The 24,975-nt window shown below is 39.2% G+C and overlaps 1 protein-coding gene across 13 annotated transcripts in view; it reads left to right on the forward strand.

Moving 5' to 3' along the window:
• Positions 1-24,975, forward strand: part of TMEM87A (transmembrane protein 87A) — a 48,380-nt gene that overhangs the window by 19,481 nt on the left and 3,924 nt on the right. For 5 of the 13 annotated variants that reach the window (XM_059704392.1, XM_059704371.1, XM_059704411.1 and 2 more), the window contains 11 exons: positions 2,839-2,956; positions 6,645-6,706; positions 7,484-7,667; positions 8,624-8,723; positions 11,432-11,525; positions 12,260-12,331; positions 15,009-15,117; positions 16,064-16,122; positions 17,266-17,369; positions 22,981-23,054; positions 23,772-23,833. In XM_059704392.1, coding sequence (XP_059560375.1) covers positions 2,839-2,956; positions 6,645-6,706; positions 7,484-7,667; positions 8,624-8,723; positions 11,432-11,525; positions 12,260-12,331; positions 15,009-15,117; positions 16,064-16,122; positions 17,266-17,369; positions 22,981-23,054; positions 23,772-23,833 — 1,038 coding nt within the window. Of the gene's footprint in view, positions 1-2,838; positions 2,957-4,939; positions 5,016-6,644; positions 6,707-7,483; positions 7,668-8,623; positions 8,724-11,431; positions 11,526-12,259; positions 12,336-12,964; positions 13,038-15,008; positions 15,118-16,063; positions 16,123-17,265; positions 17,370-22,980; positions 23,055-23,771; positions 23,834-24,975 lie in introns of those variants that run through there. The other 8 variants (XM_059704382.1, XM_059704419.1, XM_059704438.1 and 5 more) reach the window with 6 other exon arrangements.

A 24,975-nucleotide genomic window follows, 5' to 3' on the forward strand; every position in this document is an offset into this window, starting at 1 on the left:
GCCCTCTGTGTTTGACGGGGTGGTGCCCCAACTCCCTTATCGGCCCTACTCTGTGAGTGATGGGGGGGAGCTCCTCAACCCCCTGATCGGCCCTGCTCTGTGCGTGACGGGGGGGAGCTCCTCAACCCCCTGATTGACCCTGCTCTGTGAGTGACAGGGTACGGAACCCCAACCCCCCTGATGGGCCCTGCTCTGTGAGTGACGGGGCAGCGCCCCAACCCCCTGATCGGCCCTGCTCTGTGCGTGACGGGGCAGCGCCCCAACCCCCTGATCTGCCCTGCTCTGTGCGTGACAGTGTGGCACCGCAACCTCCCCATCGACACTGACTTGTGTGTGACAGGGGTGGCGCCCCAACCCCCAATCGGCCCTACCGTGAGCGTGACTGAGGGTGGCATCGCAACCTCCCAATCCGCCCCGCTCTGTGCATGACAGGGGGCGGCGCCCCAACACCCCAATCAGCCCTGCTCTGAGCCTGACCAGGGGCTGCACCTAGGGATTGGGCCTGCCCTCTGCCACCCGGGAGCAGGCTTAAGCCAGCAGGTCATTATTTCCCAAGGGGTCCCAGACTGTGAGAGGGCACAGGCCGGGCTGAGGGACCCCCTCTCCCCCCCGAGTGCACAAATTTTTGTGCACCGGGCCTCTAGTTTATTTATAATTGTTGAACCAACACTGATACATCATTGTCAACCAAAGCCCATGGTTTAGTACATTAGGGTTAGTTCTTTGTGTTATACATTGTTTGGGTTTTAACCAATATGTAATGACAGATAATACACTGTTATATTATCATACAGAATAGTTTCATTGCCCTGAAAATCCCTATGCCCCACCTATTCATCCCCCGCCTTCTCCTAAGCCCCTGGTAATTACTGATTTCTTTTACTATCTTCATAGTTTTGCATTTTCCAGAATGTTAATTAATTGGAATCATAATATACAGGTTGGCTTCTTTCACTTAATAATATGCATTTAAGGTTCCCCATGCCTTCTTGTGGCTTCATAGTTCATTTCTTTTTAATGCTAAATATTCCAATGTCTACTATCCACTCTGAGGGGTTTCATAGATCAATGAAGCTTACCCATTGGTCTCTGGGTAGAAGTTCTCTGGCTGTACCACAGTTTATGTATCCATTCACCTATTGAAGGACACCTATTGTAAGAACTATTAATGGTACCTATTTGATAGGGTTATTGTGGGTATTAAATAATATAATAAATAAGTGTCTGCCATATGAATGTTATTTTTACAGTGTCAAAATATCTATCATTCAAAATTAAATGTAAACTTCGTCAAATTTGGGAATATGAGAGTTATTCAGTCCCTAAAATATATTTTATTGATTTTTTACAGAGAAAAAGGGGGCGGGATAGAGAGTTAGAAACATCAATCAGCTGCCTCCTGCACCCCCCGCCCCCAACTGGGGATGTCCCCACAACCAAGGTACATGCCCTTGACTGGAATCGAACCTGGGACCCTTCAGTCCGCAGGCAGACGCTCTATCCACTGAGCCAAACCAGTCAGGGCTGTAAGAGGTAGTTTTAAGATATATGAAATTAATAGCAGAGCAGCGTATTACACCAAAGTTGTATTGGTTAATGAGCAAGTAAATTCTGTACAGGTTTATTAGTTAATTATGGGTAAAGAGGAAGTGATATACTTACAACTTTGAAGCTATAAAGTTTTCTCGCAAACTGCTCCTGAATGTTGTCAGAAGAGGACCATCGGACAGGAATAAATGTATGATTCATCATGGCATTTATGTTAACTGACTAAGATAATCTAGAAAATGTGTAGCTGAAAAATCATTTAATCTGCTTTGTGTGACATTTTGGATTTGTATATGGACTATAATTTTAAACTCTTGTTTAGCCTTTTCTTGAGTTGTAGGATAATTTGAGCATTTGAGAAAAGCTGTGATTCCACAGGAAAATGCATAAATGTACAAAATCTATTATCTACTCTAAGGGGTTCATTGAGCAATGAAGCTTACTCATTGGTCTCTGGATAGAAATTCCTTTTAAGACCATCCGGTAATAAATTTCAAGTCTAAGTAGCAATATGAGAAAGAAGCAGACATTCGTTTTCTATGTTCATCTCCTTTATCTTTGAGTCTTGGTCTTGTGTTTTGAAGGTCCATACTCTAGAATGTATAGCAACAAATCCTTTGAAGACTTTTTCCTAGGGCTATGCACAAACTAACTGGCATTGGAATGGATGCTTCCTAAGTAATCAGTTCCATAAACATGGAGGCTGTAACTCCACTTCCTGGACCTTGTGGGTCAGTGACTCTTGCTTTCCACATAGACCAGCCAAGATTAAATTTCATGTAAATGTGAGACCTGATCAGCAGAAGTTCTGGTAGTCTTGGAAAGACCATGAGCAAAGGGAATTAGATTCAGGAAGTGGTGTTTATAATTCACTAAGTCACTGATGTCATCGTGGGTGTTATTTTTTTAGGTGATTAAATAATCTTAGTTTGTTCAGGATGTTTATGTTTAAAAATACAACCTAGTGTCCTAGCATGGCTTACTTAAACAGAGATTCAATTAAGTGGTTTTAGTTGAGGTTTTCCTTGTAGAAAAATAGGTAAGTAAAACATGTGATTTTTGTGTATAACAAGATAGAAGATGTCCTGCCTTTTAGTAATTTATAATCTAACCTATTTTATTATATGTACAATAGGCCTGTTTGTGTTGTTGTGTCTACTGTTTTAATGAATGAACATGAAGGACTCAACCATGTTTCTGGGTACATTCTGAAATAATTTTCATACTGGATTATTAACTTATGCTCTTAATTCTTAAGACTTGAAGTTTTAGTGCCTTTTTTCTCTCTAGGCAATGCATGATCCATTGAAAACTTGGCAAGATGCACCATACATTTTTATTGTACATATTGGCATTTCATTCTCAAAGGAATCATCAAAAGAAAATTCACTAAGTAATCTTTTTACCAGTAAGTACATTTCATTTCTTTTTACCATTTGCATTATTATCTAGTTGTGCCATGTATGGTGAGTCATGTGTAATTGCTTTCAGGGAGGGAATAATTAATTAAGAAAGTTTATTCTTACATAGAAAAATTGAGGGAGAGAAATTAACATTTTTCTGTACTCAAGATGTACCAGATAACAGTCTTAGGCACTTCATATATGCTTTCTTATTATATACTAGAGGCCTGGTGCACAAAATTTGTGCACGGGTACAGTTCCTAGGCCTGCCTGGCAATCGAAGAGCTAATATCTGGCATGGAAGGGCAGGTCCCAGCAGCACCTGGGCACCCAGGGCCCCATGCGTCCCCCTCTGCCTAAGTCATCGGCCCCCCGCCCTGCTCCCTCAGTGCATGTGGCTGGGCGGTGGCCCCACCCTCCGCTGCCACCACTGGTTGCCGTCTGTGGGGCGATCAGCGGGGCAATCGGGCCCCACTCACACCCGCCTTGGCTTGGCGCCACCCACTCACCTGCTCCACCATCCTGTCGCAGTCCCACTCTTGTTGGGGCCCATTGAGGCCGGCAGCGCCTCCACTGCTGCCCGTTGCCAGTGCTGCATCGCTGACGCCCTCCATGGTCTGTGCCGCCCCCTGGTGGTCAGCACGTGTCATAGTGAGCGGTTGAACTCCAGGTCGAATTCCTGGTTGAGGGGACAATTTGCATGTTAGGCTTTTATTATATAGGATGATAGATTCTAGATTTTATTTTCTTTCATTTGATTCTCCAGCTTTTTAAATTTTTAATTAGTATCATGTTCTTGGTACTTGGTTAGTAAGCTACTGCAAAATTCCAGAAAGAGATGACTTGTCAAAACTTGGTTACCAAGTCAAAACCTGGCAATATAAAAATTAATGGACTTCGGTAATTATTTAATGTCTCAATATTTTTTCTTTTTTTAAAGTTTATTTTTCAATTACAGTTGAGATACAAAATCACAATATTACTATGGTGTACACCTGGAACTAATGTAATTTTGTATGTCAACTGTCTCAATTTTTCTTGATGGTCTCCTTTCCATTCTTGCTGCCCAGTTCATAGAAGTCATCTCTTTCTGGAATTTTGCAGTAGCTTACTAAACTGTTCTTATTTCTTATAATTTTTTTGTTTTGTTTTGTTTCTTCCTTCTCTGCGGTTTCCTTTCCTCCTCTGCTTTCTCAAGGAGAATATTGAAGAGAAACAATTATTTATGGTGGCCATCCTTATCTTACAATATTGGCACATATCACCATTAAATATCATGTTAACTGTAGATTTAAAAAAATGTATTCTTTATTTGGTTAAGGCTATCCCTTCCTATTCCAAAAATAAGTATATTTTTGTTAGTATTAAGAATGAATGCTCAGTTTTATCAGATGCTTTGATTGTATTAAAGTGATCATAAAGATTTCCTCATTTAATCTGTTCATGTGATGCATTATATTAACTGGTTTTCTAATGTTAAACTGTTCTTGAATTTCTGAGATGCCATTATTTGGTCTTTACACACACACACACACATACACACACATGTTTTCTAGCTTACGTTCTTTTTTTGTTTTATCCATCTGTTGTTTGGAGCTAAGAAGAAACTTTAAAGAATAGACCAAACTACGTTATGTGAAAGTTTCTCTCTAAAACAGTTTTATCATTTTTCTTCCCTTCGTTAAAGCCTTTGAAGTCTCCCTATTGCCTATAAAATGCCCACATTTATAAGCAAGGTTTCTAAAACTATAAGTTGTCCCATTTTACTTTTCGTTGCCTTGTATCAAAACACTATGATATGGTACTATTCATTGTCTCAGTCTACATGTTCTTTAAATATATTATGCATTTTTACACCTGTCTTTGTTATTTCTTCTGCCCGGATGGCTTTTTACTTTATCCTGGAAAATACAAATTTCATTCTTCTGGGTCTGTCTCAGAGGACAGTTCTCTGTGTTGCTTTTCAACTAACTCTCTCTTCCCTCTAGATGGTAATCCACTAGGATGGCAGAAAACATCTTATACATCTGACCATCCCCTATTTTCCATAGTGTGTATCATATAGTAAGTGCTTAAGTTCTATTTTAGCATAGAGCAGGGGTTAGTCAACTTTTTCTTAAAGGGTCAGATAGTAAATGTTTTCTCTCCTATAACTACCTAACTTTGCCATTGTGTGAATGCAGCCGTAGAGAATATGTAAGTGAATGGATGTGACTGTTTTGTATTAAAATTTTATTTACAAAAAGTGGATGGCCAGATTTGGTCCATGTGCTGTATTTTACTGACCTTCTGGCATAGTGTAAGCAAAGAATGTGACAAATATTCGCTAATTATTTTATTTGCTTTTTTATTTAATTAAGGTATAGATTTAAAAACCAGTTCTATGACATTTTTATGATTTCTATTATAGGATGCTCCTTTTGTTCATAAAAGTATTAGATCCGATTTATTTTTAATTCTCACCCAAAGACATGCTTAGAAAGAGGGTTCATGGGGTTGGGGGGGAGGGGGGGACAATACCGATGTGAGAGAGAAATACTGATTGATCGCCTTCCGTATGCTCCTCAGCTGGGGATCAAACCCAACACCTACATATGTGCCCTGACCAGGAATCAAACCAGCAACCTTTTGGTGCACAGGCCTGATTCATTTTTAATAATGGCATGTCCTTTCTGCCTGATAAAAATTATAGTGGGGCCCAGCTGGCGTGGTTCAGTGGTTGAGTGTCGACCCATGAACCAGGAATTCACAGTTTGATTCCTGGTCAGGGGGGCACATGTCCAGGTTTTGGGCTTGATCCCCCAGTGGGTGTGCAGGAGGCAGCCAATCAATGATTCTCTGTCATCATTGATGTTTCTCTCTCTCTCTCTCTCTCTCTCTCTCTCTCTCTCTCCCTCCCTCTCCCTTCCTGTCTGAAACCAATAAAAACATTTAAAAAAATGAGTGGGATATTTTTGTTGAATAGGCATTTATTAGTGTGTTTCTGGAGATAGATACTACTTTTTACTTGTTAATCAAATATAAAATTTATCCAAATAGTTTTTCCATTAAAATTTAAAAGTAGTCATAGGTTTGTTTCTGTAAATCAAATCTGTCTTTCAGATACTTGTTACCTTCACTTGTTCTGCTTCATTAAACACTGTTGTTATTAAGCACCTTCTAGAAATGATACATTAATGTAGCAAAGTCATATAAAACTGAAGTAGGTAAAATAAGAAGCAATATGAAAATATAGGTAAGGAGAGAGAGCAGATCGAGGGAGTCAGAATGAAGGAATGAAGTCCTGTAATTTTTAAAACACATTAGTGCTGTGTTGTAAGAAAAGTATATATGAAGTGTGTTTGGAATTTAGAGGAGATGGGGAAGTTCCAGTTGGGCAGCTCACAGAAGGTTTGTGGAGGAAGTACATTCATCCTAGTCTTTAAAGGATGTGAGTATGGGAACAAAGGGCTTTTCCCTTAAGATATTGACTGTAGCAGAGGCATGGAGACCTAAGCAGGACATAGCACAAACCATGAGAACACTTAGTGAATTTCAAAGTGCTCTACACATGTAATATTCGCCAGAATTGAAATGGTTAAAAGTAAATGACCCACTGGAATTTTCATTAATTTTTATCAGACAAATATCAGATAATGTTTTTGTTTAAATCCTGAATTGTTCACATTAACTCTGAGGACTGTGTTTTGGCAGTGACTGTTGAATTGAAGGGCCCCTATGAATACCTCACACTTGAAGAATATCCGTTGATGATTGTAAGTGAATTTATATTCTTTAACTTGAACATTAAATTAGTTTAACTTGAAAGAGTATCCATGTTTTGTGGCAATTTCCTTTTTAAAGAATTGTTCCTGAACAGTTCACAAAATAGTGCTTGTACTTTGGCACTTTTTACTAGAATGTGACCTTGTGAGTGTCAGTGAACCCCTTTGTGCCTCATTTTCTTATCTGTAAAATGAAGAGGTGATGATGTGTGGAATTGTAGAGTTGGAAAATACCTCAAAGATTGTTTCAAATCTCACATCTTCTCAAGGATCCAAAGCAGGGCACTTCTTACAACCCTGTAGTTTCTGATCCCACTTAAAGTAATTAAATGATGAAGTTTCATCCTTTTTAGTGTGTGTGTGTCTATGGGAATATCCTTAATGTACTTCTTAGAATTCCTTTGTTCAATTTTTCTTCTTCTTCTTTTCCCTTTTATAGTTTTCCCACTTGGTCGTGTTTCATTTCCTTGCCATACCTTTTTTTCAGTGTTCTCTTCATTTATATAATTTTACATTGTGAGCTGAAAAAGCTCAATTAATACAGATAAGCAGTCACTTGATAACAAGCCCTTAGGTAGTCTCCCTCTGCTCAAGAAGAGGTAATTATTTTGTGTGTGAGTATCAAAATTCAAAGAAATAAAATAATGATCTTTCAAGTAGAAGGTATGATATGCATTTTTTTTTGTATCTTGTTAAGAGTGTGTATTGATGCTAAAGTGGCCCTTGGCCTTAATCCTCTTTTTTATCTCTTATCCACTTCTATGACAGTTTTTCATGGTGATGTGTATTGTGTATGTCCTGTTTGGTGTTCTGTGGCTGGCATGGTCTGCCTGCTACTGGAGAGATCTCCTGAGAATTCAGTTTTGGATTGGAGCTGTCATCTTCCTGGGAATGCTTGAGAAAGCTGTCTTCTATGCAGAATTTCAGAACATCCGTTACAAAGGAGAATCTGGTATGTAACCAAAAAATGCCAATTTGTGAATGATCAGCAGGTGAGACGTGACAGTTTTTCCTAAGGTTAGCAGTTATTTAGTAGGTTTAACTTTTCAGTTATTTAATTATTAGAATAACTTTGATTGTGACTTTTGTTTTTAATATTATAACTTGCAGGTTCAGTGATTTAGGAGTAATTTTACTAAAATATATTCACAAAAGTAGTGACTTTTGGGAAAGACTGTTAACATCATTGAATTTCATTGCCATTGATTTTTAAGGCACCATTATTATATACATCTAAGAAACTAACTACTGTGAATTTAATTTTAAGATACCATTGATTATAAGAGACATTTTGATTTTAAAGATTTAAAATGGGGGTGGGGATACATCTAAGAATTGGTGAAATATAGTAGTACCAAGAAAATAAGAGGGTGCTTATAGTTTAGTAAGGTGAACAGATGACAGAAACTGTTTTGTACTGAAGTTTTTTTATGATAGCTTCAGTTCTCTCTCTTCAGATCATTTAATTATTGATAATTATTGTTACAAGTTACACTAATTAAATATTTCCCTGGTCTTTCAAAGGGCCTGAAAAATAGTAGATGTGAAAACGAATTGAAAGCTGTGTGTGTTGTACTTTTCTATGGATAGCTATATTTCACACTTTTTAAAAATGGAGAGACTATTTACTAGTTGCTATGAACTGTTCAAGTAGGGTAAAATATTCTGCTGAGGGTTTAGTGAAGTGAGGGGTAAGGAGGGAAGGTAAATTGAACACAGCCAGATTGCTATTCACACGAATAAGATTATGTCAGTTTATGTATTTGTAAAAATTGAAGAAGTATTTTTTTTTTAGTAGAACTAATACCAGTGCTTATTCTGAAGAGTGTTAGAGATCTATATCGTTCTAGAATTGCACCTTTTCTCAAACCTAGATTTACAGCACTTTTTCCCCCTTCTTTCTCATAGTCCAAGGTGCCTTGATCCTTGCAGAGCTGCTTTCAGCAGTTAAACGTTCACTGGCTCGAATCCTGGTCATTATAGTCAGTCTGGGATATGGCATAGTCAAGTAAGTATTCACTTCCTGTATGGAAAAGTGAAATGAGACACTGATTAAATTGAAACAGTATTGCAGCTTCCCAGTATAGTAGTCCTGTAACAGTTGATAAAAAAAATAGTTCTGAAATAAGAAAAGGTATCTGAAATTTTGTAGATTTGTAAAAGTTGGAAAAATGTTAGTTTCATCTCACAGCTGAAAGTTCAAGGAGTAGGAAAGCCTGCAATTGTAGCAAATAACATTGAAACACCAAACTTTTAGAGTAAACTTATAGTGACTTTACTCTTCCAAAATATTTTGCAAATCAGATTTTTTATGGGAAGAGCATTCTTGCTGTAACAATCTGGAAAAAATTTGTTGAAAAAAATGTATTTATTAAGTGCCTTAGCATTGTTCTAGGCCCTGGGGATACAGCAAATAAACAGAAGACTTGGAGCTTACATTGGGGGAAAATGGATAAAATCAGTGAGTAAATATGTAAAATGTCAGTGATAAGTGCTAGGGAGCAGATAAAGCAGGCAGAAGGTCTAGAGGACAGGAGGTAGGGCTTGCAAGTGTTAAATAGGGTGGTCAAGGATGGCTTCACTTACTGACATTTAGGCAAAGATCTCAAGTTGGTGAAGGAACTATATGTATCTCCAGAGGAAGAGATGCTAAAATGTGGTCAGATTCTATATATATTTTGAAGGTAGAGCCAGTGGACTTTGCTGACAGATCAAATGTGTGATGTGAAAGAGAGAGCAATCAAGGATGATGCCAACTATTTTGGTGTGAACAAATGGAAGGATGCAGTTGACAGTTACTGAGTTCAGGAAGATCTTAGGTGGGTTAAGTTTAGAGTGGGTGCAAGATTAGGAGTTCAGAGTTTAGTTAGATATACAAATGAGGGAAGTAAGGGGGAGAGAGATGAATTTGCAAGTCATCAGGATGTAGATGTTATTTAGCCATGAGATGGGATGTGATCACCAAGGTATAAGTGTATTTAGAGGAGAGGTTAAAGGATTGAGTCTTTGAACATTTTCTGTTATTTAGAAGTCAGTGAGGCAAAGTAGAATTAGAGGAAATTGAGGAGGATGACCAAAGCTGTGGGAGGCAAGCCTGAAGACTTTCAAGGAAAGAGTGAATAATTTTGTCAGAGAGGATTGAGACTTGACCATTGGATTTAACTACATGCAAGAATAGTTTTGGTCCAGTGGTAGGACTTAGCGTGAGCTTGGTTGGAGTAACTTCAAGCGAGAATAGAACAGGAGTTGGAGTTAGCCAGGTATAGACAGTTATCTCAAGGAGTTTTAAGTGGGCTAAAGAAATGGGAGATTTTCACTTTTAAAACTCATTCATATAAAAGAGACTAGAGGAATGGGGGAATTACATTTTTAAATTTATTTAACAAACTAGAGGCCTGGTGCACAAAAATTTGTGCACTTGGGTGGGTCCCTCAGCCTGGCCTGTGCCCTTGGGGACCCCTTCCCCTGGCTGCTGGCACCAATTTTCCTCCAGTGCCCGGAACCCAGGCCTTTGCTCTTCGCTCTTTGCTCACCGCTTGGGCCCCGGGGGCAGGGCCGGCGCAGCGGGCTTCCCTCTTGGCTCGCCACGCCGGCCTTCGCTTGCTGGTCCTGCCCGGGGGCCGGCGGGCTTCGCTCCGTCGCTTGGCGCCTACATATGCAAATTAGCTGCCATCTTTATTGGTGGTTAATTTGCATATTGCGCTGATTAGCCAATGGGAGGCGCTGCGAAGGTACGGTCAGTTACCATGTTTGTCTATTACTAGATAGGATATTTCAATGCCTCCTATATGCAAGACTTATCCTAGGTTTTTAAGATACGCTATTGTGGAGAAAAATCGCAGCCCATATAGAGCTTTGCTAGTGTGTAATGCACTAGTCAGTAATCCAGGGATCTTGTTAAAATACAGATTCTGATTCAGTAGCATTTTAAATATCAAGGATCTTCCTTCAAGCAGAAGCTGCTTAAAAGATTTTTTGGATTTTGTTGGATTTTGAGCTCTATAATGTACTATTTATCTAGTGAGCTTCAGTAGGGTATTTGATTATGTTAAGAAGTTGTTTAAATTTTTCTGTTTGAAAATTATCTTTTCTTTAAAAAATTATCTGTTTAAAAACATACTGAAAAGTAGACAAATAAAAGATAGGATGTCTAGAATTTGTTTCAAGATAATATGAGAGGATGGGAAGTGGATGGGTAGTGCATTGAGCAGGATTGGCTGTAGGTTGGAGGCTATTAGGACTGGATAATGGATATATAGGGGTTTATTATACTGTTGAATATGTTTCAGAATTCTCTATAATAAAATATGTATTTTTAAAAATGCTGCAGTGCCCTGGCCAATGTGGCTCTTGGGCATCATCCCATGCACCAAAGGGTTGCTGATTCAGTTCCTGGTCAGGGACATGACTGGGTTTTGGGCTTGATGTGGGGGAGGAGGGAGGAGAATAATTGATGATTTACTCTCTCCCTCTCCCTTCCTCTCTAAAAATCAGTAAGAAAAAAATTTTTAAATGTAGAATTAAGGGGGTCTGATCTAAAATTTATTATTCAGTATCTTGTTTTAAGAGCATAAGCTCTGAGTTTTTCTCTCATGTGACTTTACAGAGTATGTCTGGCTTATCTCAACTAAGTTGTTGTCCTATATTAACCAACATGAGTTTGTCTCAGGGTTTGTCACATTTGTACTCAACTTTATCTCTCTGCTTTCTCTGTAGGCCTCGCCTTGGAGTCACTCTTCACAAAGTTGTTGTAGCAGGAGCCCTATATCTCTTGTTCTCTGGCATGGAAGGGGTCCTCAGAGTTACTGGGGTCAGTACTGCTTAATCTACGTTTTTGTGGTCAGTTCAAACATAACTGTTTTTGTTTTGAGAAGGTGAATTGGGAATATCTGTGGGCTTCTTTACTATTTTCTCTAAGTCACCTTTGGGCTCTGATTTTTAAAATGTATATGTAATTCACTTTTTCTTTTGAATCTATATTAGAGCTTGAAATTCAATGTGTGACCAGAATGAATGCTTTCCCACCCATCCGCAAATTACTACTTGTTTAGTTCTTCCGGACAGTGGTTCCATTCTTGTATAAGTGGCAAACCTTGTAATCATGCACTTGCTGGTAATCTAATTTTTGTTTTAAAGTGACAGAGCTTTTTGCTTAGCCAGCACTTGAATTACAAAGGTTTTCTTAACATGTAACTACGTTTCACATAATTCTTGAGAATTACATAATTATGCCCTTTTAGGGGAGGAAACCAAAGCACTGAGAGAGATAAGTGATAAGGAAATTTATGTTAGAGCTGGATTAATGTGAAGAAGTGGGCCTCCCTATGTCATTGCTTTACTTTCTTATTTAAAAATCACTCTATAAACCCCACATTTCCCTCAAGTAAACTGGGCTCAGTTAGTTTTGCTATAAATTGCTTTTAAATAAAACACTTTTGAATGCAAATTAGATGTTCAAATCACACTGTCGTCTATGTAATTTTCTTAGACTTTTAGCAACTTTAACCCTCTGTCAATTGCGTTTTCTTTCTTCTGCTGCTGTAGTATTTTGCTTATATCTTGGCTTTGATAGTTAACCTGGCCTTGTCAACAATTGATGCCTGTATTATTTTATGGATATCCTTTTAATAATACCCTGGTAATTGGGTAATTAGGGTTATATAAATAGCATGTTATATATATATATGTATATATACGTGTGTGTGTGTGTGTGTGCACATGTGAGAAAACAAGCAGCATAGTTTGGAGGACAAATATTTGTATTAATATCTTATTTTGAGGTGAGCTCTTTTTTGTAAAATTACATTATATTACAATTCAGGAAATCAATAATTCTTAGTATGTTAATGATGCAATACTTTTAAATATGAGAAGGGCCTTTTAAGACTTGCAGCCAAAATAAAAATGATAGGAAATGATAAGATGGATGGAGATTTGTATCACCATAACGTTTTTGGTGTGGTCATTTAAAGTGGATTTTAGCATGCTAGGAGCTCGTTGGAGGTTAGCCGCATGTTTTATTGTATTGAGATTGTATTTGACAGTTTTCATGAAATACACTTTTATATTCTGCATGATGGTTTGTCAGAGGGGCACAATGGTGTAGGCGCCAAGTGTTACTCCTATTTCTTTTCTTTCAGCTCAGATGCAAACCATTCCATGTGATTATATAAATGCCGAATTGTGTGCTGGTCTCTTCTCTGTGCATCTCTAGACTCCCTTTTACCACCTCTCTTTCTTTGTCTGCAGGCCCAGACTGATCTTGCTTCCTTGGCCTTTATCCCCTTGGCTTTCCTAGACACTGCCCTGTGCTGGTGGATATCCTTCTCATTGGCTTGTATGATGGCGGTCCATTTTCTCCCCTTGAATATGGGTTTCCATCGATCTTTCTGCAAAGGGTTTTTACCGGTTTTGTTGATTACTTCTTAATCTGGGGATTAGGATATTTCTGTTTAAAAACCTGAGAGCTCAGGTAAGCAGTTTTGTGTGTGTGTTTTTAATTTTGAAAAGTGCTGGTAACTGTGGGCGGAACATAAAGATAAAAGCTCTGGTTTTTGTTCTTATTTTTAAATGAGCATTTTTACCTCGATTTTGGACTTATTTGTGCACTCCAATTAGTGTTACAATCACTGACTACTCTGCTCCTGCTCTTTCTTTCAGCCTCTAGGAATTATTAAATGCTTTGAACTGATGAAAAGATTTTAATTCTTAAAATGTGATTTCAGGAACTACATAAGATGGTTTGACTCTCTTAAAATTCTATGTAGGTTTAGCAGATTATAACCCTTATAGCAGGGGTCCTCAAACTACGGCCCGCAGGCCACATGCAAATACAAATATTGTATTTGTTCCCGTTTTGTTTTTTTACTTCAAAATAAGATATGTGCAGTGTGCATAGGAATTTGTTCATAGTTTTTTTTTAAACTATAGTCTGGCCCACCAACGGTCTGAGCGACAGTTAACTGGCCCCCTGTTTAAAAAGTTTGAGGACTCCTGCCTTATAGGGTAAGTGCTTTGTACCTTTATTCAAAATTTGACTTGGCATTGTCTGAAGACTTCCGCTGTAAAATAAATGTTGATTCATTTACAGGCAAAGTTAACCAGTCGATAACAAACATATTTACATTTGAATAATCTTTTTCTCCTGCTGCTTAAAATTAGACATTTGTTTATTAGGGACTTGACCTGTTAAAGGAAGGATTCAAGTTTTTGGACTTTAATCTTTTTGGGGGTTTTAAAAATTTGTTTTGGTTGTGGTTTATTCAGTCCTAAGTGTAATTGTGCGATATTATTGTCTTGCTAGACTGTGACTGTTATAAAAAACTGAATGTAAACCAAATTGTAATTTTGTGAATTTGAGTGGATTGTCATATATCAAAAATGTTTGAAATTGAGTGTCTTGGGTTTAAATAGCCAAATGTTTTCTAGGTCAGTATCTTTCAGGTGTGCCTTTGTAAGCCTCTATGAATATTGGGAAGAATGGAGAGAGGCGTGGAGAGAGGGACTGGACCATACGATAATGTAACCCAATGGGTAGGGAGCAGCTAAGTCACTGTCACAGAGCAGACTAAGGTCCAACTCATGTATTTTAATATTTGCTGGTTCTCAAAGTTGGACATGAGAGCAGATATTGTCTTTGGTAGTCATCACTTCCCCTCCTGTCTTTCTGCGGCAACTTCTACTTGGGAATAATACCCTGAAAATAGAGAGTTGCTGATTTTAGAGCCTTTTGCCTGGGATTTTCAGCCAATTATAATTGTATGGTTCTATTAATTCAGAATTGAACAGGCAGCTGATGGCACAGGGACTGACTGTAGAACTTTGAGAGGTTATTGGCACGAGTGTATTCATGACCCTAGACTGGATTCGCTAAGACGTAGAAAACAGAGCTACCTACCTTAAAGGAAGAGAGATTTTACTAATTTTCATTTCATTTGTCTGTTACTTGTCTGATACTCATTTTCATTCATTTTTCTTTCATTTGTCTTTGTTTTTCATCTTTGTTTCTCTAAAAAGCTTATTCTGGTCTTTCTCCTTTTTTATATTTTTTATTTTTTGCATTTTTATTTTATTCTGATTCTGTATTCTCTTCAGTATCTCATTAAAAATGAAGACTTTCTTAGTCACCTTGGTGAGGCTTGGGGTGTTTGTGACATTGAGAATAAGAGAGCTGTAAGGCCTCTGGGATATCCAAAGCTCTATAAATGTGACCCCAGATTCTCAAAGAAACTTGAGGATTAATTTACTAGCTTATTGTTTTATTTGAATGTTGATTTCCTTGACCTGCAAACACATATTTATTAGCCTGACTCAAACAATGAAGCTATTAAAACTTCGGAGGAACATTGTAAAACTCTCGCTGTACCGACATTTCACCAACACCCTCATCATGGCAGTGGCAGGTAAGTGGGAGCTTCTTCTTGCTGTTTAAATGCCATCCTTTTAAAACAGATATTCTGAACCTGAGAGGCCATAGGTGGGCTCTCTAAAATTATCTAGGTTTTGTACATTTCACTTGGGGGAAGGATCTTTGTCTTTTAGCTTTTGTCAAGTTCTCAGGGGGATCTTTGGTTCAAAAAAGATTGTGAACCACTTATTTTAAGTATAATAGCTAAAAAGTCAATTATATATAATTTCAGTTCTTGTATATCTCTCTCCTATCTCCGTTCTTTTTCGGAGGCATTTTTTTTTTTCTTGAGGCAAGTTAGCTTGAGTGCCATATAGCATCTAGATTCCTTTTAGAAAACATTAATACTGGCTTATTTGGCTTTATTAAATACCTGTGGGGTTTATTGCTTTTATTTGGCTTTTACATATGTCATAGCATCCATAAAATACAGACATTAGGTAGACCATAGCCAAAGTAGGTTAATTTAATTTGCCTGACTTTTGCCCCTTGTACCAGGAATGGGAGGTCTCGCCTATGATTGGAACCAACAACTCTGTCTTGCAGTAATTTTATCAACCTTTTTTCCCCTCCTGACCAGCCAAAGAAAAGCTGGCATTATTATACTAAGGATGAAGGAAGGAAAAAAAAACCTATAGTGTTGGGAATGCTGGGAAATGCCATGTTTTCAATACCTTCTTTTCCAATTTATGAGGATTACTGAAGTAACCAGATAGTAAAATTAGTCTTTAAGTACAGAAAGGGTTGACAAGAGTGTGGGCCTTGCTTATAGTAGTTGTAAAGGAAATTTGCATTGAATAAATTTGTTAAAATCACTTGATAAAAAATGATTGTGATATTTTGGGTGTTAGGAATGTGTGGGATTTCACTTAACCCAGAGAATCTAATTGGGGATATAAACCAGTATTCATATTCTGACTAGATTTTTCATTTCCTGTTAGCATCTATTGTGTTTATCATCTGGACAACCATGAAGTTCAGGATAGTGACTTGTCAATCGGTGAGTTATAAATACATGCATTTATGAATAGTGTACTGTTTTATATGTAGATAGCCATGTTGATGACAATGGTAAGGTTCACACCCTACAAGAAATTAGGGCTAGGACTCTACCCTGAGTGTTAGAATGCTTCTCTTCATAGTAATATAGTAATTCTATATTACTATGGCTTTTGGTATGGTAGGATTTTTTGTTTGTTTTGTTTTAGGGGCGGGGGATCTAATTATCCCAATGGTGGGAAAAATTTTTATAAGTGATAAACCACAGTCTGTCATAACCCAATCTTATCTTAACTAAAAATTCTCAAGAAATTCAGAATCCTAAACATTAAGTGTATATGAAGAATGCTAATCTGAGTAGAAGTCATGCTCCTAAGATCTGAGTACAAAGATTGTGGCCAATTTCTTTGGCGGTGCAAAGGCTCCATTTTGGTAAGAATAAATTAATTAATATGAAAATTATAAAAAGTAGCAATCTAATAAAAACCCTTCCCCAAAGATTCTCAGAGCTCTAATGAAGCACTCACAAGTGCTCTACAGTTGGTGCCTTTTTATTCTTTGTATTTTTTAAATATGTTTTTATTGATTTTTAGAGAGAGTAAGGGAAGTGGATAGATAGAAACATCGATGAGAAACATCATCAATTGGCTGCCTCCTGCACTCCCCCCACCGGGGTTCAAGTCCGCAACCCCGGCGTGTGCCTTGACCAGGAATCAAACCGGTGACCTCCTGGTTCCTGGGTCAACACTCAACTGCTGAGCCATACCAGCAGGGCTGGTTGGTGCCTTTTTAAAAGAAATGTACTGATTGATTTTAGAGAGAGGGGAACATCAATTTGTTGTTCCACTTATTTATTTATGCATTTATTGGTTGATTCTTGTATGTGCCCTGACTGGGGATTGAGCCTGCAACCTTAGCTAGCTAGTTGGTGCCTTTTTTCTAACAATAGTAAATACTACAAGGGAAGAAACTATGTTTCTTCACTTTTGTATTCCACTCACTTAGCACAGTGCCTAGCACATAGCAGGCTCTTAGTAAATGTAAGTTGAATTAATAAATAAGTGATCCTTGTTCTATGCCATAGGGCTTCTGAACAAAGGGATAAGATAATGTAATATGTGTTATATTTTTTTCTCTTCGGTAGGATTGGCGGGAGCTGTGGGTGGACGATGCCATCTGGCGGTTGCTGTTCTCCATGATCCTCTTTGTTATTATGGTTCTCTGGCGACCATCTGCAAACAACCAGAGGTTCTTGGACACTTCTTATTTACGCTGCTAACCATTGAATGACGGTGTTATCAAATAAGGGTGGTGCAGTGGGTGTCAGTGTCAGGGTCATGTCATATAATGGAAGGAGGAGCACTCACTGGGCCAGACTGGAATCAGGAGAATTAAGTTCCTGTCTCAACTCTTCTATTAATTTGCATTGTGATTTTTGGCATGCTGCCTCTTTTCACCAATCGGAGCTTTAATTTCCTCTTTGTATAATGTGGGGGAATTGAACCAATTGATCTGAGGTCCCTTTCATTTCTGACAACTGATAATAGATGTATTTGCATGGGAAAATAAGGAAGGTAGATAGATTTGACACTGGTAATGAGAGTTGTACCTGCCTAATGTTCAGAAGGAAAGAACAGTTTCTATAGTCAGTAGCCTAGCCCACTTTGTAACAATAGAGAGGGTAAATGAAAACTTACGTGAATGACTGTAATTAAAAATCCATGTGTGAATTTGCTTTGTCCATCTATAGGCAAATCTCAATTATTTAGGAATTGGCTGTCTTAATTTTGTGACTCTGCCTTTATTTCCCTTCTCCCCCACCCCCCACCCCCACTTTTGTGCATGTAGACAGTTAAAAGTGTAGATTACACAACTGTACCACCAAAGAAGGAAAAGGATTGAGATGCTATAACTAACCAGCTAATTTTGTAATCAGACATACCAGTAAAATATACAGAAAGAAAACAAATGACATTCTTTTATCCCAGGAAAATAGTCTTGTCTTTTCACACTGTACTCTTAATATTTGTGTTCCTTGAAAAAAGTTGAAAAAGAATGGTGTGAAAGAAAATGCTGTTCAGAAAGAGCCTAGACATCCTGGTGACCATCCTTTACATTGATCTATTCCTCTGTTCACATGCTAGCTATATCTATGGATGGGGTGGGCAAAAGTAGGTTAATAGTTATAAAAAAAAAAAAGTTTACTTTTTATTTTTTTTTTTTATTGATTTGGGGGAGAGAGAGAGAGAGAGAGAGAGAGAGAGAGAGAGAGAGAAACATTGATGTGAGAAACATCGATTGGTTGCCTCCTGTACACACCCTGACCTGGGGTCTAACCCACGACCTAGAGATGTGCCCTGACTAGGAATTGAACCCATGACCTTTTGGTGCATGGGACATTACTCCAACTGAGTCATACTGGCGAAGGCACAGTTTATTCTTGTATTATTATTTATTAACTAGAGACCCGATGCACGAATTCATGCACGGGTGGGGTCGGGCCGGGCTGGCGGGATGGAGGGGCTGCGGGTGATTGGCCAGCTGGCCCCCACGAGTTGGGGCCGATCGGGGCCTGGATCAGGCTGGTTGACTGTTACAATGCACGTCATAGCCACAGGCCGTTCTGGTTGTTCTGCTGTTCTGGTCGCTGGGCTTTTATATATACACTAGGGGCCCGGTGCACGAAATTCGTGCACTGGGTGGGGGGCGGTGGGAGTGTCCCTCAGCCCAGCCTGCCCCCTCTCACATACTGGGAAGCCCTCAGGCGTTGACCCCCATCACCCTCCAATCGCAGGATCGGCCCCTTGCCCAGGCCTGACGCCTCTGACAGAGGTGTCAGGCCTGGGAAGGGGACCCTCATTTCCCCCCATCACTGGTTCTGCCCCCAGCCCAGGCCTGATGCCTCAGCCAGAGGCGTAGACCCCCATCACCCTCCGATCGCCTGATCGGCCCCTTGCCCAGGCCTGACGCCTCCGCCAGAGGTGTCAGGCCTGGGCAGGGGACCCCCATCTCCCTCTGATCGCTTGCTCCACCCCCCGCCCAAGCCTGATGCCTCTGACCCAGGCTTTAGGCCTGGGCAAGGGGACCATCATATCCCCCCAATCCCCGGCTCAGCCCCCCGCCCAGGCCTGATGCCTCGGCCAGAGGAGTTGAGCCTCATCACCCTCCGATCAGCAATCACCGGATCGGCCCCTTGACCAGGCCTGAGGCCTCCGGCAGAGGTGTCAGGCCTGGGCAGGGGACCCCCAGCTCCCCACGGTTGCAGGCTCCGCCCCTGCCCAGGCCTAACGCCTCTGGCCTAGGCGTCCGGCTGGGGCAGCGGGGACCCACAGCTGCAGCGGCCCCGCGATCGTGGGCTCTGTTTTAGCCCCAGGCAAGGGACCCCTAGCTCCCGGGACTGCCAGCTTCGACCGTGCCCAGCTCCCATCGCTGCCTCCACCCCTACTTCCTGCTATGACTGGCCAGGGCGGAAAAGGCACCTGATTCTCCGATCATGGCTGGGGGGCAGGGCAAAGGCGGCCCTGGGGGCCGCCTTTGCCCTGCCCCCCAGCTCTTAGCTCCCCCCTGGGTTTCTGATCACTGTCAGTGGCAGGGGGCTTCTTCCTGCTTTCCCTTTCGCCTCCCTGCATTGTGCCTACATATGCAAATTAACCGCCATCTTGTTGGCAGTTAACTGCCAATCATAGTTGGCAGTTAATTTGCATATAGCCCTGATTAGCCAATGAAAAGGGTATCGTCGTACGCCAATTACCATTTTTCTCTTTTATTAGTGTAGACTAGAGGCCCGGTGCACGACATTCGTGCACTGGGGGGTGGGGGTGTGTGGGGGGGAGGATTCCCTCAGCCCGGCCTGCACTCTCTGGCAGTTTGGGACCCCTTGGGGGATGTCTGCCTGCTGGCTTAGGCTCACTCCCCATGGAGCCAGGTGTGAGCCTGGCTCAGGGCTTCTGGCTGAGTGGGGGAGCATATTGACCACCAGGGAGTAGCTCCTGCATTGAGCGTCTGCCCCCTGCTGGTAAGTGCGCATCATCATAGTGACCAGTCATTCCCCAATCGGTCAGTTTGCTTATTAGCCTTTTATTATACAGGATAGATATTATAACTGTAAACCTACTTTTCCCCACCCCTGTATAAAATTAGTCCCTTCAGTCATTAAAAGATTTTTTGCTTTACCTCTCCTCTTCCTTTCTGTCTTATCTTTTTAAAAATATTGTGCCTATTCCCTATAACTCCAGTGTTACCAGCCTAATGTGATGTGTCCTTCCACATTTTACTCGTTTAAGTATGGGCTCTTCTTTTACTCAGTAGTGGAAATGCCTTTCCAAGACAACTGCTTTAAATTAAACTTAATTATTTTTTTGGATGGCATAATTTTACATGGTACAGATGTAGTACAGTTAATTAACTCATTTCTGTATTGATGGGCATTTGGACTATTTCCATTTGGGGTGACCACCCGTATGTTTAGAAGGACTTAAGGGACTCAGTATTTTCTTGTATTTAGAACAGAGTGGTTTTTTTACAGCAAAATGATGTGATCAGTAAGGGAAAAAGACACAGGTGGAGTCTAGAAAAATTCATATTTTCTTTCCTTTCTCTGAGGAAGTATATCAAACGTGCTCTTTTCCTCAGCCACAAAAAGTGCAGTAGCAGTGTTTCTGTTCAGGGAAGCCCATTAGAGACTCAGCACTCAGGTTTTTATTGGGACTTGACACATAAGCACCCTCTGCTTAATATGTACCAAAATTCCAGGTTCCCAGAAGGTAAGCAAAGCTTATTATAGGTTGAATTATAGAGGTAATCTAGGCCAGTGATCCACCCTTACCCAGTTATGAAACAGGTCCAGTGCCAGGTTCCCAGACACCAGCCATGGGCATCCAGGTAAGTAGGCTCTCTAAAGGCCTGCTTTGTTACCTCTTACGCATAGGGGTCATTAAAAATAGGAATAAGGTACAGTGATGTTTTAAATACCCTTGTACATCAATTCTTAAACACTTCCGTATTCCTTTGCCTAAATTTTTCTCCATCACACTTATAACTATTAACTGTACCCAGAGTTTATTGGTTAACTTTAAACTTTTTAATGGTGTTCTTGGTTATAGAAAAACTTGAAACTAGGGAGTCAAATTTGTCAGTTTTTCCCCTCAGGGATTGTATATTTTGTGTCTTAAGACATCCTTTCCTAGCTTGAGGTGAATTCATGGTTATTTTATAATTTTTTACAAATTTTATAATTGAGATTCCATTTATCAAGAATTATTTGATTATAGGTTTTCTGTTCTCTTCAATTGCTCTGATCCTGCATCAGTAGCACACCTAAGTAGTATCTGGAGGGCCAAACCATGCTCCCTCAATCTCCTTTTTTTAAATGTCCTTTGCTGTTGGATCTTTTGCTCCTCAATAAAAATATACCTTGATTGTTTAATTCTAGGAAAACCTTGTTGGATTTTTATTGGAATTTAATTGCATTAATGGATTAATTAGGGAAATCTTTTTAATCCATCTTTGATTATGGTATATGTCCATTTTTTTTAGTTCTTTCAATGCTTCAGTTACGTTTTATAATTTTATTTAAATGTTTTTGAAAGTTTTTACATACTCTAGGATACATACTTTAAAAATAATACCAATGACTTTCCCGAATATGTTGGAAGGCTTTGGGCTTTTGTATATTTATCATTTCCATCCACCTTCCTACATTACTTTGTTAGTGCTGATAATTTTTAGGTTTTCTCGGTAGATTGGTTATTAGCTAAACTAATGATAATGTTATTTCTTTCCAAATAATCTTGCTTCATTTCTGATTTTTGTGTTGGCTAGGCTATTGAATTGAGGCAGTGAGAGTGAGACTCCTCATCTTATCACTTTAAAATAAGTGCTTCCAGGTCATCATTAACTTTGATATCTACTGTGAAATTTTGTTAGTTAACCTTTAACATGTTACAGGTGTTCCCTATTATTCCTAGTTTATAGAGTTTTCTCTTTTAATCACAGAAGGGAGATTTAAAGACAAGGTAAATGAAAGTAACAGGCAATAGTAAGTACAGAGCAAGTTCAAAGATAAAGCATTCTAGGAATGACCTGTCTGCTGAGTCTCTTGGAAACTGTAGGAAAGATATCTGAGATGTATCTGATTAGGCCTTCATCTTCCCACTTCCACACTTGGAAACAGATTTTAAATTACCTGAAACACACAAGATCAGAACTTCCATCTCAACTACCTCATTGAAGGCTGAGATTTTAAGTTACACGAGAATTTACTTACCTCTGGATGACACATATGCTTGTAAATGAACATTTTTTAAATGCTTACTGTGTGTCAGATATTACTTTAAGGACTTTTTAAAGTGACTTATTTACTTTTCAGAGAACACCTCTGAGTAATGTTCTGTTATCCCCATTTACTGATGGGAAAACGGGAGGTGCACAGAGAGAATAAAGAATAAGTAACTTGATTAAAGTCATGGGTAGCATTTATACACTGAGTGGCCAGGTTATTATGACCACCCCATCAGTACTTCATTTACACTTCCAAAAATACTGAATATTGAAAACTTCCTAAGCAAATACTCTCAAGGTTTTATTATTATTTACATAACTAATTCACTTCATTGTACTGATGGGATGGTCAAAATAATCTGGCCGGTCATAATAATCTGGCCACTCAGTGTAAATATGGTACTGTCCTGCTTCTCCCTTGCTAATACAGGCTTTCTGAAGGGGAAGAATTATTATTCAGTTAACTGATTTTATGAATGACTGTAATTGGGTGCTTCAATAATCCTGTAAAATCCAGATACTGGAGCAACTGTTGTAGTTTTCTCATTTTTTCCCTTATGTTCTACCTTTGTTCTCTCAGGTTTGCCTTTTCACCTTTGTCTGAGGAAGAAGAAGAGGATGAACAAAAGGAACCCATGCTGAAAGAAAGCTTTGGTAGTGATAAAATTTACCTTTTATTTGTGCTTTAAATATTCTTTTCTGGTTTTTAGAAATAGAGTAAAGTTGACCCTGAACAACATGGGGGTTAGAGGTGCTGATTCCCCATGCAATTGAAAATTCATGTGTAACTTTTGACTCCCCCAAAACTTTACTACTAATAGCCTACTGTTGACTGGAAGGAAGCCTTACTGATAACATAAAGTCATTTAATACATATTTTATATATTATATGTATTAAATGCTAGTCTTACAATAAAGGAAGCTAGAGAAAAGACAGTATTATTAAAAACATAGGAAAAAAATACATTTACTGTGTTTATTGAAAAAATTTCACATATAAGTGAACCCACACAGTTCAAACATGCTTACATTTTGAGTATCAAAATCAAAATACTTCGATGTAATTACATTGTTTACTATTTTACAGCTGTGTGGGGGTGAAGTTAGGGAGAAGCAAAAATAAGGGCATGAATCTTAAGATGAAGCTATGGTAAATTCTGTAAATAATTGGTTATTAAGTGTTCAGTTAACTTACCAGAGATGAGCTGAAAATTTGGCTTTGAATTTCCCAGCATAAATGTAAAGATAGAGAAGCATCTATTGTATAATTCAAGGTCAGTAAGCTTAAAATAAAGCTCTGAATTCATTTTTGTGATCATTGCTAGATATTGACATAATTAGCCAATCTCCTTTTTTTTTTTCCTTCTACAGAAGGGATGAAAATGAGAAGTACCAAACAAGAACCAAATGGAAATAGTAAAGTAAACAAAGCAGTAAGTGTGACTTCTTTTCTTTCCTCTGCCCTGCCCTCCAGCCTGAGGTGTGGAGCGCAGCAGTATGTGCAGGCTTTAATGATTTTCTTCATCTGGGCTGTACTTCAGCTTGCTTTATAAATTTTTTAATGTCTATTACATTTACTTTTTTTTTTTAAATCCTCATCTGAGGCTATTTTTTTCATTGCTTTTTAGAGAGAGAGGAAGGGAGGGAGAGGGGGAGAGAGAAAGAGAAACATAAACATTGATGTGAGAGAGAGACACAGACTGGTTGCCTCCCACACACGCTGTGGGGGGTGTACCTGCAACCCAGGTACATGCCCTTGACAGGGAATTGAACTGGTGACCTTTCATTGTGTGGGCTGATGCTCTGACCTCTGAGCCACACCATTCAGGACAACATTTACATTGTTAAAAACAGAGACAGCAAGTGATTCTATCTAGGATAGAATCTTGAACTAGGTGGTTTGCTTATGACCTGAAAAGGTACCAGACCAGGCTCTTGGTTTTGTTTAATGGTTTTTAACAGTGAAGTCATAGCCTCATTAATAACCTAAAGTTTTTCTGTAGTAAACTTCAGAGTTTTTAGTCAGTGTGTGTGTGTGTGTGTGTGTGTGTGTGTGTGTGTGTGTGTGTGTGTGTGAGATTTGTTAATCCTCACCCAAGGATATTTTCCCATTGATATTTAGGGAGAGTGGAAGGGAGGGGGAGAGACAGACAGAAACATTGATGTGAGAGAGACATAGTGATTGGTTGCCTCCCACACAACCAGGGCTGGGGATTGAGCGTGCAATGGAGGTACATGCCTTTGGCCAGAATTGAACCCGGGACCCTTCAGTCTGCTGGCCGACACTCTGTCCACTGAGCCAAACTGGCTAGGGCAGATTTTCATTTTTTAGAACTGCATTTACTCTACATCAAGGACTTTATCTCATTTTTAAGAAGCAAAGCTTACATGAAATGAAAGCTAGGTGTTAGACCCTTGGGCAGAAATCATTTAAGGATATAGAACATCATTTTACATTTTGGTGATATAGTTTTTAAGTTATTTGACTTTACTGTTAGCAGTCCCATTTGTTATGTCAATATACTACTTCAGAGTAACAAAAGATTAAATTTAAAGATTTTGAGACCTTTAGATT

The sequence above is a fragment of the Myotis daubentonii genome, chromosome 1 (assembly GCF_963259705.1).
Source record: "Myotis daubentonii chromosome 1, mMyoDau2.1, whole genome shotgun sequence".
Taxonomy (NCBI): Eukaryota; Metazoa; Chordata; class Mammalia; order Chiroptera; family Vespertilionidae; genus Myotis; species Myotis daubentonii.